The sequence below is a fragment of the Henckelia pumila genome, chromosome 3 (assembly GCF_033568475.1).
Source record: "Henckelia pumila isolate YLH828 chromosome 3, ASM3356847v2, whole genome shotgun sequence".
Lineage (NCBI taxonomy): Eukaryota > Viridiplantae > Streptophyta > Magnoliopsida > Lamiales > Gesneriaceae > Henckelia > Henckelia pumila.
This window is the reverse complement of record NC_133122.1, coordinates 143,683,816-143,698,813: the sequence shown is the minus strand read 5'-3', so window position 1 is coordinate 143,698,813 and position 14,998 is coordinate 143,683,816. Positions and strand designations below refer to the sequence as shown.

General features: G+C 28.3%; 1 protein-coding gene across 1 annotated transcript; it reads left to right on the top strand.

Annotated features, from left to right (window-relative positions):
• Positions 1-6,551: 6,551 nt before the first annotated feature.
• On the top strand, positions 6,552-9,992 carry LOC140893245 (serine/threonine-protein kinase RIPK). The gene is made up of 5 exons (XM_073302314.1): positions 6,552-7,211; positions 7,583-7,718; positions 8,679-8,815; positions 8,917-9,040; positions 9,206-9,992. Exons 1-5 carry the CDS (start codon positions 6,825-6,827, stop codon positions 9,751-9,753), a joined length of 1,332 nt encoding a protein of 443 aa, XP_073158415.1. The 5' UTR covers positions 6,552-6,824; the 3' UTR covers positions 9,754-9,992.
• The last annotated feature ends 5,006 nt before the right edge of the window (positions 9,993-14,998 follow it).

Sequence of the window (14,998 nt, the reverse complement as noted above, 5' to 3'; positions counted from 1 at the left end):
ATCGAAAACCATCCAAATTCGGAATGTTTTTTTTTTATAATGTTTCCAAATTTAATACTTTAGGTATAAAAATAATAATTTTTTGGGAGTGCTATTGAAACTTCAAAAAATATTAATAACACTCAATTTCATAAAAATTAATCAATTGCTAGATAATTTTACACTTTTAAATAAAATATATACATGTTTGAAGCAATTTTTTTTTTTAAAAAAAGACTAAACAACTTTTTAGAATTTATTATTTATTGCCGTAAATTTTTTATTATTTCAAAAAATATAATTCCAACAATCAAAATTTTAAAAAGTTGTTTCGTTTTTTTAAAAAGAATTTATAATTTATTGATGTCAATTTTTTTAATTATTTATTGCAAAAAAATATAATTCCAACAATCAAAATAAGAAAATTAAATATTTAAAATAATCAAAACATACATATTTATTTTAAAATATTATATATTCAACATATTTCAATTTTATTTTAAAATAAGATCAAAATAAAAAAATATGTAATTTAGTATAACTAAGTGATCTATATCAAATCAAACTGAAACAAACAATATACAAATTTAAATTTGTTAAAAAAATAAATTAAAATTTATGTGTCATACCAAAATTTATCGTATATTTTAAATTATAATAATTAATTAATGAGGTTATTATTATATAAGATAAAAGAAATACAATTAAATGTTATAATATAGTTATTATAGTATGTAAAAAAAGAATTGATGGTAAGTTTTGAAAATTAACTCAAATTAAGGAAGGGTAATGTAGACAAATAACTAGATAAAATAGTAAGTTGAAGTGTGATTAATAAATTATGGAGTGCAAATTAAATAACACTCTTCTAATTTTTTATTGATAATCCAAATAGGATATATGTCTCACAAAATTGGCATGTAGACCGTCTCACGTGAGTTTGGAATACGGTCCATTAAAAACGGAGATTTGTTCAAAATTTGTTCAGTTATAATTGAAAAAAACCTTACATTTGATTCATTTTATATATTATTATCGTTCATGCAAGTTGTAATGGTAGAGTCTCTTATAATTAAATTAAACCCCGTGAAGATTAATTATTTTGCACTGTTGATACATTTGATTACATCGAAATTAACTTTCTTGTAATTGAAAGAAAAATGTTATCTTGGATGAAACAAAATTATATTTCTTTACTTGCTCAATTTTGACATATTTCAGTGCAAACACATACTTTTTTTTACACAAAAGTTCAAACACATACTTGAAACTTCTAATATGCTACAAAATCAAATTTGTAATTAAAGATCGTAATTATTTTTCATGTATACAAATACCATTTTCGAATATGTGCTACCAAATCAACTTCATCATTGGAGTGTTTTAAATATATAGATATATATATATACATATATATATTATCTGTGTGTTGTGTTTGTGAATGAGATATGTGGGGTTTAGTATTAATATCTTGTGAACTAGTTGATTCGGGCATGCCCCATCCCAGCTATGCTAACAAATTCGCAAGTGAAATCATTTATTGTCAACCACAAGTCAAGCCCACATTTTTTACTATTCAACTTCAACTGTATTCAAATTTTCATACTAATCAATCATATATATATATATATATATATATATATATATATATATTAAGTTTATAATATAAAATGAAATCATTAAAATATATAATTATTATAAGTTTATAATATAAAATGAAATCATTAAAACATATATATATATATATATGAAAAAAATATTATTTAATGGATAACTTTTCTTTTTTATGCGACTGTTGAATTTACAGTCTAACATGTTATTGACATTTGTTGGTTGTTTCATTATGATGCTGCCCAGTGGAGGTCATTTCTCTTTTATTATATTCAATGTTCTGCTATATATGGACGATATCATCTACTATATTTTGTGTTATATTCTATGATATATATACAGATATATAAAAAGGATAATAATTTGATCTGTTGGGAAAATTAAGATTTTGGTAGTAAGTTGATTTGCTTTTAATTTTAACTATATATATAACTTGTCAATTTTTTTTTGTTTTTATCTAGTATCTTGTATTTTTAGTCATTTTTTTGCCCGAAAATCATTAATCCAACAAATATTTCATATTTGAAATTAATGTTCTCCTACGTGGCCACATGTGAATAAAACCTAGATCACATAAATTAAAACCTACCTAAAAAATGAAAAGTTCTTTTTATTTCAGTTTTAAAATATTGAGTGTCGTTCTGATTTATTTTTTATTTAATTTATTTTTTGTTAGAAGGATTTATATGTGTATAACATGGGATTTATTAATTACATCATATGAGCCATGCATGTAAGAAAAAATCAGTGTCAAATAAGTTCAATGTGTGTCTATATATATATATTTATTAATAATTTATTTACCATAGTGGAGGATTAAAAACTTGTATATTTTGAATAATCTTATGATTGTGATGTGTTTCGGTTTAAATTTGATCTATGTTCCTCATTAATTCATAAGAAAATATTTTTAGAAAATAGGAATTGTCAATTAGGGGTTTGGTAAAACTCCACTAGCAAGGTAAAAGTAGTCCAAGTTTGATTAATTGGTTCATCCTAGCTAATTTTTTGAAAATTTTGACACTAATCCATAAAATTCAACATAATTAGTTATTGACACGTATGAATAATGTGACAACATCGTATGATATCCATGTCAACAAGTTTCTACACGAGATTAATTTTCTCAAATTCAATTTCAATTAACTATAGGGTGCCAATGAAGTAAATCGAGTCAAATAATATATAGTTTTTTCCGATAATCAAGCTCGATATAAAAATTTTTAAGCTGATTCTAAACTCGAAAATGAACTATATCAAACTCGAATTCGTCTCAGCTTAAAGTTGTGATTTGAGTCGAATCGATTTGCAGTTTCGAATTATAGTTTGAGTTCGTGAGTTCATATAGACTTTGGTGTATATATTCATAAAATACTAATTAAGATATCGATACTCTCCAGCAAATCATTAGCCTTTCAATCAAAATAATTAAGTACGAATTCATCTTTAAAAACAATTAAAGTATATGTGTACTGAATCAGCCTACATTGGATAATTCGGAATTCGATCAAAAAATAAAAGGTCTGTTGGAGGTGCAATAATTCTCCTTGTTGATAGAGCGATCGAACCGTGGTGCTTGAGTTGCTGTACGATTTAAAATATTTGAGTTGCACCATTATCATCAGCTATAGCTTTTGGTAAAGCGGTAAGCACTCGATCGTGCAATTGGTATCAGAGCCAAGATCATGCGTTCGATTCTCCTTAATTGCAAGAAGTGTAATTATTGAGAGGAAGATTGTTGGGGTGCATCGATCGAACCATGACGTTTGGGCTGCTGTGCGGTTTAAAAGATTTGAGTTTCACAATTACCACCGGCTATATTAACTTTTGGTAAAGTGACAAGTACTCGATCCTACAATTGATATCAAAGTCAAGATCATGAGTTCGATTCTCATTAATTGCAAGGATTGCAATTATTGAGAGGAAGTCATGTAGTTTAAAATATTTGAGTTGTTCCTTACCACCAGTTATAGCTTTTGGTAAAACGGCAATACTCGGTCCTACAAAATCGCTAGAAAAATATTGATTTATTAATATCATTTTGCATTATGATTTTTTTCTTGGTTGAAAAAGACGTACGGATAAGGGTGCATGTTCAAAATTCGAAATATGAAGACGTGTGTATTAAAAAATTTGGAAACATAGACAACTAATTGATCATTTTTGTATAACAAAGATATTTATAACGATTTCGAAATGTCATGGAGATTTCGAAATCATGGAGATAGCATATACAATTAATCTACATAATTTAACTCTGACTTGGAGTTGGATTGGATTTAATTTGTTGTTGCGGAGTCTAAACTCTAAACATCAAGAAACTATATAAAATTAATTATTTTTAAAGAAAAATATTATTATTTTTAAAAAAAATTGCAACTCTTTAATGTGCGATACCATTGGCCGTACACATGGTTAGTCTAGCTAGTGTTTCCAATTTTACGTGTAGCTAGAAGAACAACTTAAAAAATTTTATTCCACGTATATATAAATCCAAATTAATGAAATTCAGAAGAAAAAATAAATTATGCCCGAATACCGAAGATTTTAATGTGTATAACTGTATATATTTATGATGTTATAATTATAATTATAATAATATTTATCAGGCTTCTAGAACACATTATATTATATATACAGCTAGCTACATATATATAGTTTGGCAAGAGAACCTAACACCTTCTTACGAAGTCCTCAGAACCTTAGTTCATCATTTTGACCTTGCTAACCCTCTGACCAAATCATTAACGTGTTAATGGATTATATTTCCTATTATTTACAATCATACATACATTATATTATTAAAATCGAAAAATATCATAATTTTTACATTATCCTAACATTTCAATTTATCATCTGATCTTCTTTCACAAGCCAAACGGTTGTTTTAGTTTTCTATATGGAATACACAATAAATAAATAAATATATATATATATATATTGTATTAACGAGAGAAAATTGTCGAGAGATTTGTGTAAATAGGTATAATAGATGGTATAACAAAAACTATCAAAATAAAAGAGGTGACAATAATAATAACTGTAGTTATACGAAAGAATCCTTTTTTTTCTAATTTTTATGATACAACTGGAGCATATCGAAAAAAACGAATCAATTTAGAGAGTTCATTGTAGTTCTCGTTGCAACTAGATCAACGCGTTATTTTCTAAAAGGAAAATTATATATATCATGTATGGAATAATATATATTGTAGCATTGTAGAGCAATATTAACTAAGATTTTTCGTATTTAACACATGAAAACAGGGCTTTTAAAAAAATGGTCACTTTTGTCAGACATACACACACGACTTGATGTGTAAATTTGTGAAGCTTCACGTGTCTGTTGGAGGCAATTTTTCTACTTCTTATGTAAGCTGTCTAATTGTGTAGAATAATCAAAGCTATTCCCGCGTAAGAGAACACGTAGCTTGGAAGTATATTTTTGGAAGTGAGTATGATTCTTTTTTAGTTTAATCGGTATCAAATTCTATATTTTCTTCCAAGATTTCTGATTTTGATTTCTAATCGGGACCGATACTAAAATTTCATGGTTCAAATTCATGAGTTTTTGGAGATAAAAGAAATCAGAATCGAAATTCAAACCATAATGGAACCTTTATTCATCAAACTTATATACTTCAAATATGCATAATTTAAATTACTTGTTTGTTTTTGTGAGTGAGCTGTAATATATATGAAAAGGAATATTAATTATAGAGAAACTTTCATGAACACACTTGCATTTTTGTGCATGCATGTTCGCTTCTTTCTGCTTTTGATCCTCCATGTTAGTAAATTTCAGTTTTAATATTGTATTTTTTTATTTTTGTTTTTACAATTTTAAACTTTTTATTCATCGAGAGTGCTGCATACCACTACACACGTCAGTTGTATGTCACATCAACAACATATTAGAAAAAAGAGTAAAATTGTCAAAAACAAAAAACAAAAAATATATCATCAAGAGTTCAAGACTGAGAATTTACAATATAAATGATCGAGACTATATTATAAAAAGACAAACATAGAAGATAAAAATAGAAATTTCTCCATTATTATATTGAAAAACTGTGATTTTGTTCATGTATGTTTTTCACTCTATGATTTCGATTTTCTATGTTTTCGTATTTCAGTTTTAGTCTTGCGTATTATTATTTTTGGTGCCACATCAGCGCCACATTAGAAAGAGGACTAAAATTGTCAAAAAAAAATATTGCGAACTAAAACTGAAATATGAAAATATAGAGGACCAAAATCGTAAAATGACAAATATATCAAACCAAAAAAACAATTTTTCCTATTATATAAATAATATATTGTATTAAAATAAAGACAAAAATTTCTATAAGACGGTCTCAAGGTTCATTTTTTTGAGACGTGTATCTTATATGAGTTATCAATTAAAAAATATTACATTTTATGTCATACTTATTATTATAAATATGGATAAAATTGACACATCTCACAGATGAAACCGTCTCACAAAAATATTATTCTAAAATAAAAGAATATAGTTTGTAAAACCCCTTATACAAGGTTTGGGGAAAAACCTACCAAAATTTTAAAAAAACCAAAAACCTGGCCCCACACATCCTAGAAAGTCAAGAGGGGAGGAGGAGGAAGCCAAGGAATTTTCTAATCGACCAAATTTGCAAGACTTACGAATTGTTCCCATCATTTGTTTTTCTTTCTCTATTTTACTTTCCATACCTATAATCTCAATATAAAATTTACTCGAATATAATAATATATGTGCTAGGTGGACAGGCATATACACACACACAAATAGTAGTTTATAACTTATGTTACATGGCGTGTTGAATGGACAAATTCAGCATACAATTAGATTTAACAAATCACGACTTGTGATATTAATATCATAATTTTGTTTTTTTGAAAACTTACACAACATATATATATATATATATATATCAAATAAATTCTAGAATATTTTTCGTGTTATGTATCAAGTATTATAAGAAGGAGACACAAATATCTAAGCCTAACTCATAAGGAGAGAGAGAGAGATATTAATGTAATGTGATATATTTATATGATATCACTTCTTGCTTTCTCTCCATGTCGATCAATTTTCCAAAGACAATACACATTCTCATCAAGAAATAACCAACCCATATCATTGTATTATATTCTCTCAAGATCGATATATATATATATATATTCCTTTCTCAATATAATCTCACAAGAAGCTAGCTAGTGTGTGTTAATTAATGGCGGTGAAGAAGAAGGTGGTGAGATGGCAAGACTATTTCCCCAACTGTTTCAAGCCCGAGGGCCCGAAGCCGGGTCCGAAGAAGTCTGCATTGAAACAGCAGCCGTCGTTCCAAAGGATATCGCTGTCGGATTTGAGCAGCTCCACGGTGCTGTCGGAGGATCTGTCGGCCTCGTTGGTGGGATCCAATCTCCATGTGTTCACTCTCCAGGAGCTGAAGGTGATCACTCAGAACTTCTCGTCCAGTAACTTTCTCGGCGAGGGCGGGTTCGGGCCCGTGCACAAGGGCTTCATTGATGATAAGTTGAGGCCCGGTTTGAAGGCTCAGCCCGTTGCCGTCAAGCTTCTTGATTTGGATGGCTCTCAAGGTCACAGAGAATGGCTGGTATGCAAGTTATTGCATGAAACATATACTCATTCTAATTTTTTTTTTGACAAACCCTATGTGACATACTAGTCCAAGAAAGTGTTGACAGAGAGAATCGAACTCCTGACCTATGGCCAAAAGTTCAACTACTCCACCAACTTAGACACCCCATTAGAAACTTCTAAATATTATTTTTAATCTAATAAGTAGTTTGCTTTTCTTTTGTTTTTTTTTTTCTAGGCATTTTCAAACACTAGCTAGTTATGTACGTGTTTGAGATGTTGACGATTGTTGGTCATAAATATTGAGATAGTTCGGGTTTGAAATTATATATTTTTTTAGAATCGTCGTTTTATTCGATTTTTTGGGTTTTTGAATTTCATGAACAGACTGAAGTGCTATACTTGGGGCAATTGAGACATCACAATTTGGTGAAGTTGATAGGATATTGTTGCGAAGAAGAACACAGGCTTCTTGTATACGAATACATGGCACGAGGGAGCCTAGAAAATCAGTTGTTCAGAAGTAAGTTTACCTCTTTTACCAAATTATAATAATATTTAATTTACAGTTGGATAATTTTTTTAATTTTATATAATCTCATGCTGCACACTAATTATTTTTTATTATTTGTTTTGTGATTTTAACGTACACACACAAAATGGGTACACAGCTGTAATTCGCAGGCCGTTTTATGTCAACGGCGATTTGTATTTAGAAAAGGTCAATGGTGATGCGTTGGAAGTTGACATTTTATCTGCACACTAATTAAATTGTCAATAATTTACCCCAAATAAATTCACACAACTTTTAGTTGCGCTTTTTTCAAAAAAATAATAATAAATTAATTGACAGTTCAAAATCCATTATTTTATCTATCACTTTGAATAAATAAAGCTTGATTTCTTAACTATGCCCACTTTAAATTAATGCAACGAGCCATACATTTTCTTTTTTGGGGTCAAACAACATAATTTAGATTTAAAATCTCAACACCCATTGTTTATCTTGCATTCTATATAATGTTGGCATAACTAATTGACCTTTTTCTATTTTATTTTAAAATTTTTTGGATAATCCAGGTCGCAGCTTAGTAGACATAGAAAATTTTTAAATTGATTTAAGTTAAAATATGTTTTTTTTAACTTACTAGAAAATTTTATTTAATTGTTTACCTGAATCCGAAGTCTCGTGATTTATGCTCGGGTGATATAAGATATTTTTCTAGAGATCATTAATTTTTTAGAATTTTGAAAAATGTTTTTTGGATTTAAATTCTTTCAATAGCTAGATGTTATTGGTCTGTTTGTGTTTAGTGATAGTAACAACTAATTGGTTTTAAATGAACACATAATTCTTTGATGTGATGTATATAATTTATGGATTAATTCTAAAGAACTTTATATATATTTCTGTGGTTGCGTTCTAACTATAGCTAGCAACGACTGAAAATTTACAATTATTTTTTATATAAATTGAACACAGGATTTTCAGTTTCACTTCCATGGCCAACAAGAATGAAAATTGCCATTGGTGCTGCTAGAGGACTTGCCTTTCTCCATGAAGCCGAAAAACCCGTCATATTCCGCGATTTCAAGGCTTCAAACATCCTCTTAGACTCCGTAAGTTCATATTCATGTATATATCATATGATATATACCAATGTATATATACAAAAATATGTTATATATATCTTACAAAATCTTTTAATCCTTTTCCTCAGGATTTTACCGCGAAACTCTCGGATTTCGGACTCGCCAAAGACGGACCGGAAGGTGATGATACGCATGTTTCAACCCGAGTAATGGGCACTCAAGGTTATGCTGCTCCAGAATACATCATGACAGGTAATAACAAATTGACGAGGGTTTCGTCCCACCAAAGTGAACGATACATATATATCATTGTGGAGATATGCGAGTTCCATTGCACGAGAAAGAGTACGCAAAAAAGTAGCTAGCTAGAGTAGAGTTTATTTGAATCTAATCAAGTAAAGTTTTGCATGCATGCAGGTCATTTGACAGCAGCAAGTGATGTATACAGTTTCGGGGTACTTCTCTTGGAGCTTCTAACTGGTCGGAAATCTTTAGACAAAACCCGTCCTCCAAGAGAACAAAACCTCGCAGAATGGGCAAGGCCGATGCTAAAATCTCCCCGAAAATTCGGCCGCGTAATCGATCCAAGACTCGAGGGGCAGTACTCGGAACTAGGGGTTCAAAAGGCAGCAGAATTAGCTTATCATTGCTTAAGCCATCGCCCAAAACTCAGGCCCATTATAAGCGAAGTGATCAAAGTTCTTGAGCCGTTGAAAGATCTCGAGGACTTGCAAATCGGTACTTTTGTGTTCGCAGTTTCAACTGATAGCGATCATTCGCCGAAAGAGATTAATGATAAGAAGAAGGAGAATTCTCAGTTGAATCATCACAGGAATAGGCCTTATAATGAAGGGTCTAGAAACGGGGCAAAATCTCCGGTTTCGTTCGCTGAAAATGCACGACAACATGATCGGAGAAAAGGGTCGAATTCGCCTGCTGCCAATTATGTTTTGAAGAGATCGTGATTTGTGGTTCTGTGGATCAAGAAAGTGTATATATAAAGATAAATATTGATGATCAAGAATGTTCTTGGTTTTAGTTTATTAGGGCAAGTGCATGTTAAGCATGTTGTGAGCATTTTTATACTTTTTTTTTCCCTTTTCTTTTTCGTCAAATGTAATTGGAATTACACACATTTCTTGGTTTATACATTCATACACACTGCTTTGTTCTTCTGTTTGATAATCTAATAAAATATTATTATTTCTCGCATATCCAATGTGGTTTTACTTTAAAATTTTTCTAATTAAAATCACTTATTTTATTGTATTTTGAATAATAAAACTTATGTATGAAATACAAATAATCTATGCAAAATAATTTTCTTTTCTTTTTCTAAAAGATGAGAACAGCGCGATTATTACTAGATGATCAAGAATTCAAGATAACCTTTTTTTGTTCCAAATTATTTATAGAAAATTAATATTTTTTAAAAATATTTTTCCCTCAATTCTTAATTCTAGTTTGAATTAAAAGTGAAATATTAAAGTACATACAAGAATTGACATTCCAGAGCAATAAAATGCAGAATATTAGAATCCCATCAAGGTAATATCTTTATATATTATGCTACCTGGATTTTGAATAAATTAATTATTTCGAACTGGAACCGTTGATTTTTTATAATATTGAATTAAAATCCCTCGTATTTTGATGATTGTTTGACTTGGCTGGGTCACAATCAGCTTACCAACCCCGAAAGAATTAATATCTCATATAATATTATATTATTAAACAAATGCATGTTGAGTTTGAAGTGAGGTTAGTAAATATTTGGTGAACAAGAAATTATAACTTGAGAAACAAGCAACAATCATCTCATTATCACCCTTATTTTATATATATCCTAACTTTTTAATTTATTCGAAGTCGATTTTCAATTAAAATGTAAATTTTTTTTTTTCTAATTTATGCCAAATTTGATTTCGAGATCTAACTTTAGAAGGGAAATGGAACACACAATATATTTATAAACAAATAAAACACGTCAAACAAACAAAAAAATCTCGTTTTTTACTTTTTTATGATGTGAAAATCCACGTTATTATATTTTGGTGCATCAGACTGAATATACCTCAAACTAATATGATAGTCTGCAAATCACCTAATCAAATAAACCGAATGAGCAAATTTTATACGATTGATTTATTCAAAAGAGTGATTTCAAGAGAAATCGAACTACCATCAAGAACTTCTATATTTCACCAACTGATGGTACACTCCTCTCGCGACCGCTTTTAATTTGATCATAGAAAAAGTTGGTAAGCATAGGAAAGAAACTTACCATTTCTCTTCTTTTTAGTATAATTAATGCTAAATGTTCAATAAGTTTGGTCGAGTGTAATGATTATGAAGCCCACATTCAACAATTTTACGTACGTAAGATTGTAAAATATAATATCATGACGTGACATTGCAGAATCTAACATTATTTTAGTATATATATATATATATTTTTTCAAACAAAAAAAAAGTTATTTTTGAATAACCGTTACATTGATGTTTGATGTTGACAATAACGTTGTTAACGTTATGTCAAAAAATTACCAAAATTTAAAAAATAAGAAAAACAACGATTTTTTTTTTTCGAATATAAGAACGAACTATTGAAACTTAATTAGAACATTGATAATTAATTAAAATGGTACAGAGTCGTTGTAATATTTATTTTACAATATTCCTTCCTTCTGTTTTGGTTAATAATAACACTACTCTCCACTGCACTAAAAGAACGGTTGGCTCAGACAAAGGCTTGGAGCGACCAGACTTTAATGAACCTATATGGTCACAAACATTTCATCAATACTAGCAACCGATATAGGTTTTGCATGTATATAAATAATTTAATATATAACTAAAATTATAATAAATATAAAATTTTAATAATTTCTAGATAATAGAGCTTTAATTTTAGCATGATATAGATAGTAGGTGATTTTTTTATAATGGAATAAGAAATATAATTGTGTTTTCTATTATTTTTACTCAATAATCAATATGAAGTATAACGTATGTTTCAAGATTATAATTGTAAATTTACATTATTGTAATCAAATAGAACAAAAAAAATTTTCTAAATAGGTCTCAGTATTTATATAATAGTATATATATTTATGTCTAAATTTAATTTATCTTTAATTCACATATGTAATAAAATTGCGAGTAGATCTCTGTGAGACAGTCTTATGAATATAGATCAATGAACGGTCGATCCTACCAAATATCTATAATGAAAAGCAATACTTTTGGTATAAAAAAATATTTTTCGTGAGACTGTCTCACGGAAAACAACTTATCAAATAAGATATTTGTCTTATAAAATTAATTTGTGAGGTCATCTCCACGTTTAAGTACATTGTGAGTTACTTATTCGTACCAATGAAACACAAAAAAAACCAGGATTAGTGATGTAAACAATTAATTTATATTTCGTATATTTCAATCAATTACACATTAAATTCAGAATTTTTTTAATTTAAGTACGACTTCCAATCTTATTAACTAATTATTATCGTTCCACAAGTCATAAAACGTTTTTGAATTAAATTAAAACAAAAAAAAAGGACGCCGAAATTTATGAAATTCGAAGTTGTAAGTCAATTTGCCGTATGATCCACGCTTCCAAGTTCCAACTACCCTTTCCAATTATCCGAAAGATATTTTTAAAAACCCGTTTCCAAGAAAAAAAAAACTTTAAATTAATAAAAAACCCGAAAAAATAAAATACACAAAAATTGTCACGGATTAATTTTTTAAGATGCATCTCCTATTCAACCAAATTATTAATTAAAAAATAATAATGTTTCTGCCAAAAATATTATTTATCATTCCATATATAGATCATATTAATCCGTTGAAAAAAATACATATCCACGAGATCCTTAAAAAAATAAAAATAAAACTACCAAATAAATAAGGAATCCCGAATGTTACATGCATTTTCGAATTAATTATATATTATTGACGTGGTAAATTCTGAGACATTAGATTTATCATTGGGGTTTTACCCATATACTAGATTGAAATCTATCATTTTGGAACCCTATTAATAATTAAGCTGTAATAAAAGTCTTTCTCGTGCAGAGGAGCTAGGTCCATTTGCTGATTCATATATTTTCCAATCCTTTGAAAAATTGGCGCATGGTTCCAAATGACGGAGTCAATTGACAAGACACATCAGTTTTAGTAGATTTTTAGGACCAACACAAATATTTATAATATATATTATCTTCAAAATTTTGATTAACATATAATAAAATTAATTAACCGAATAATCTTTTAAATTTATTACATATTTTTTAGAGAAAAATTTGATGCATATGTACTATATTGAAAAGGCTCTTAGAAATTTATATTCTTTTTATTTTTATAAAAAATAAACACGAGATATTCAAATTTTCATATAAGACATCGATTTTTAACAAGTTGGTGTTGCGATCTAAATTAATTAATTGTTGTTCATCGATCTTTACATTCATCACCATTTACTTTAGATTACCGAATATTTTTTCGATATATTATAACACATTTGATACTATCACTCAAACTATAGGATGAATGAGGTCAATTATTGGTCGTTCAACACATAACGGTGAAACCCGAACTCTGATATCATGTTAGAAATTTACTTGGACCTAACTCCCCTCAAAAGTTAACTCAAGAGGAGAGGTTTGCTCTTGTTTATATAAAGAGTTCTCATGTTATTTAACCAACCGATGTAGAACATAAATTAAGACACCAACAATATCGTTTCACGACACAAAATTAAAATAATTCAAGTGGCATTAATCCTATTTTTATCGAAGTTTCAAATAGGCTAATGGCCATTTCTATCGTTAGGCCGGGGTGAAACTAATAAATCAAACTTATAGACTAATCCAAAATTATTATAATTGAAATGGGAAAATACTGAACCACAGAAAAATATTCAGTTTTTAAATTCACGAGTCAAGACACTAAAAAATGAATATTAGTTATTCACAAACATTTTTTTTTCTTTTTTTTCCTTTATTTTTGAAATATTTTCTACTTCAATTTTTTTTAAAGATAATCGCAGAATTATTTTCGAATCATGTGCATTGGAAGTATAACAGATTTTATGTAATAAAATATAAATTTTATAGTACAATTCAAAATTTGTATAAAATTAAAATCACATTAAATTGCTGCAGCCACATGGTATGCCAGCATAATTATAAGCATATCGATAATAATTGATAATAATGGTACCAATAATATATGTAATTAATGTTATGTTTATAATAATTTGAAACGAAATCGCCAAAATGAAAAATAAATTAAGATTCGTTGGCAACTGCGCGTGTATCGAAATCCTTTGTGGCCATTAATACACATGCAACATTAGATTTGAAATCATTTGGATATGAAATAACTTGGCGATATAGTCAAAACGGCTACGTAGGTTTATCATTTTGTGTTTTGGTCCTATAAGTATTTAATTTTAGATTTTAGTAGGGCTGATATACTGAGCCAAAATATCGACTTTTCGGGATACCGTTCCAAAATTTTTTCGATATATATATATTTTTTTGGTATATCGAATTTTTTTCAGTATCTATACGGTATCAGCATGGATTTTTTCCATACCAAAATTTCAGAATTTCGATATCGATGCCAGCATGAACTTTTTTTATACCAATATTTTTGATACGATATACCGAAAACTCACCCCTAGGTTTTAGTCATTTCTTCATAAAGTTTTAACGTGGCATCAAAAAATGATGACGTGACAGCTAAAAATGCTCACGTGGCATTAAAAAATGATGATATGTCTGTTGTGACATCAACACTTAAATGCCATGTTTTCAAAATTGGACTGTACCGATCGGTTCCACCATTTCGACCCGAAACCGGTCATTGGTCTGATTTGAAACACTCCCAAAAATGATTTTATCGGTAGAACCGGTCAAGAACCGAAAAACTGGTTTTTCAATTTTTTTAAAAAAATTAATTTTTTATTTTAAAAACTTAATTTAATATTTTATTATATATATACATGATTATTTTGAATTTTTTATTCATTAAAAATATTATTTATTAATAGTAGAGTTTTTTAATTAATTCAATTATTTTGTAAAAAAATATATAACTATAACTAATATATTGAATATATTTATATAGTTATTTAGTTTTCAAAAATTACGATAAATATATATATTTTCTATTTATATAACATTTTTAGGTTTTTTA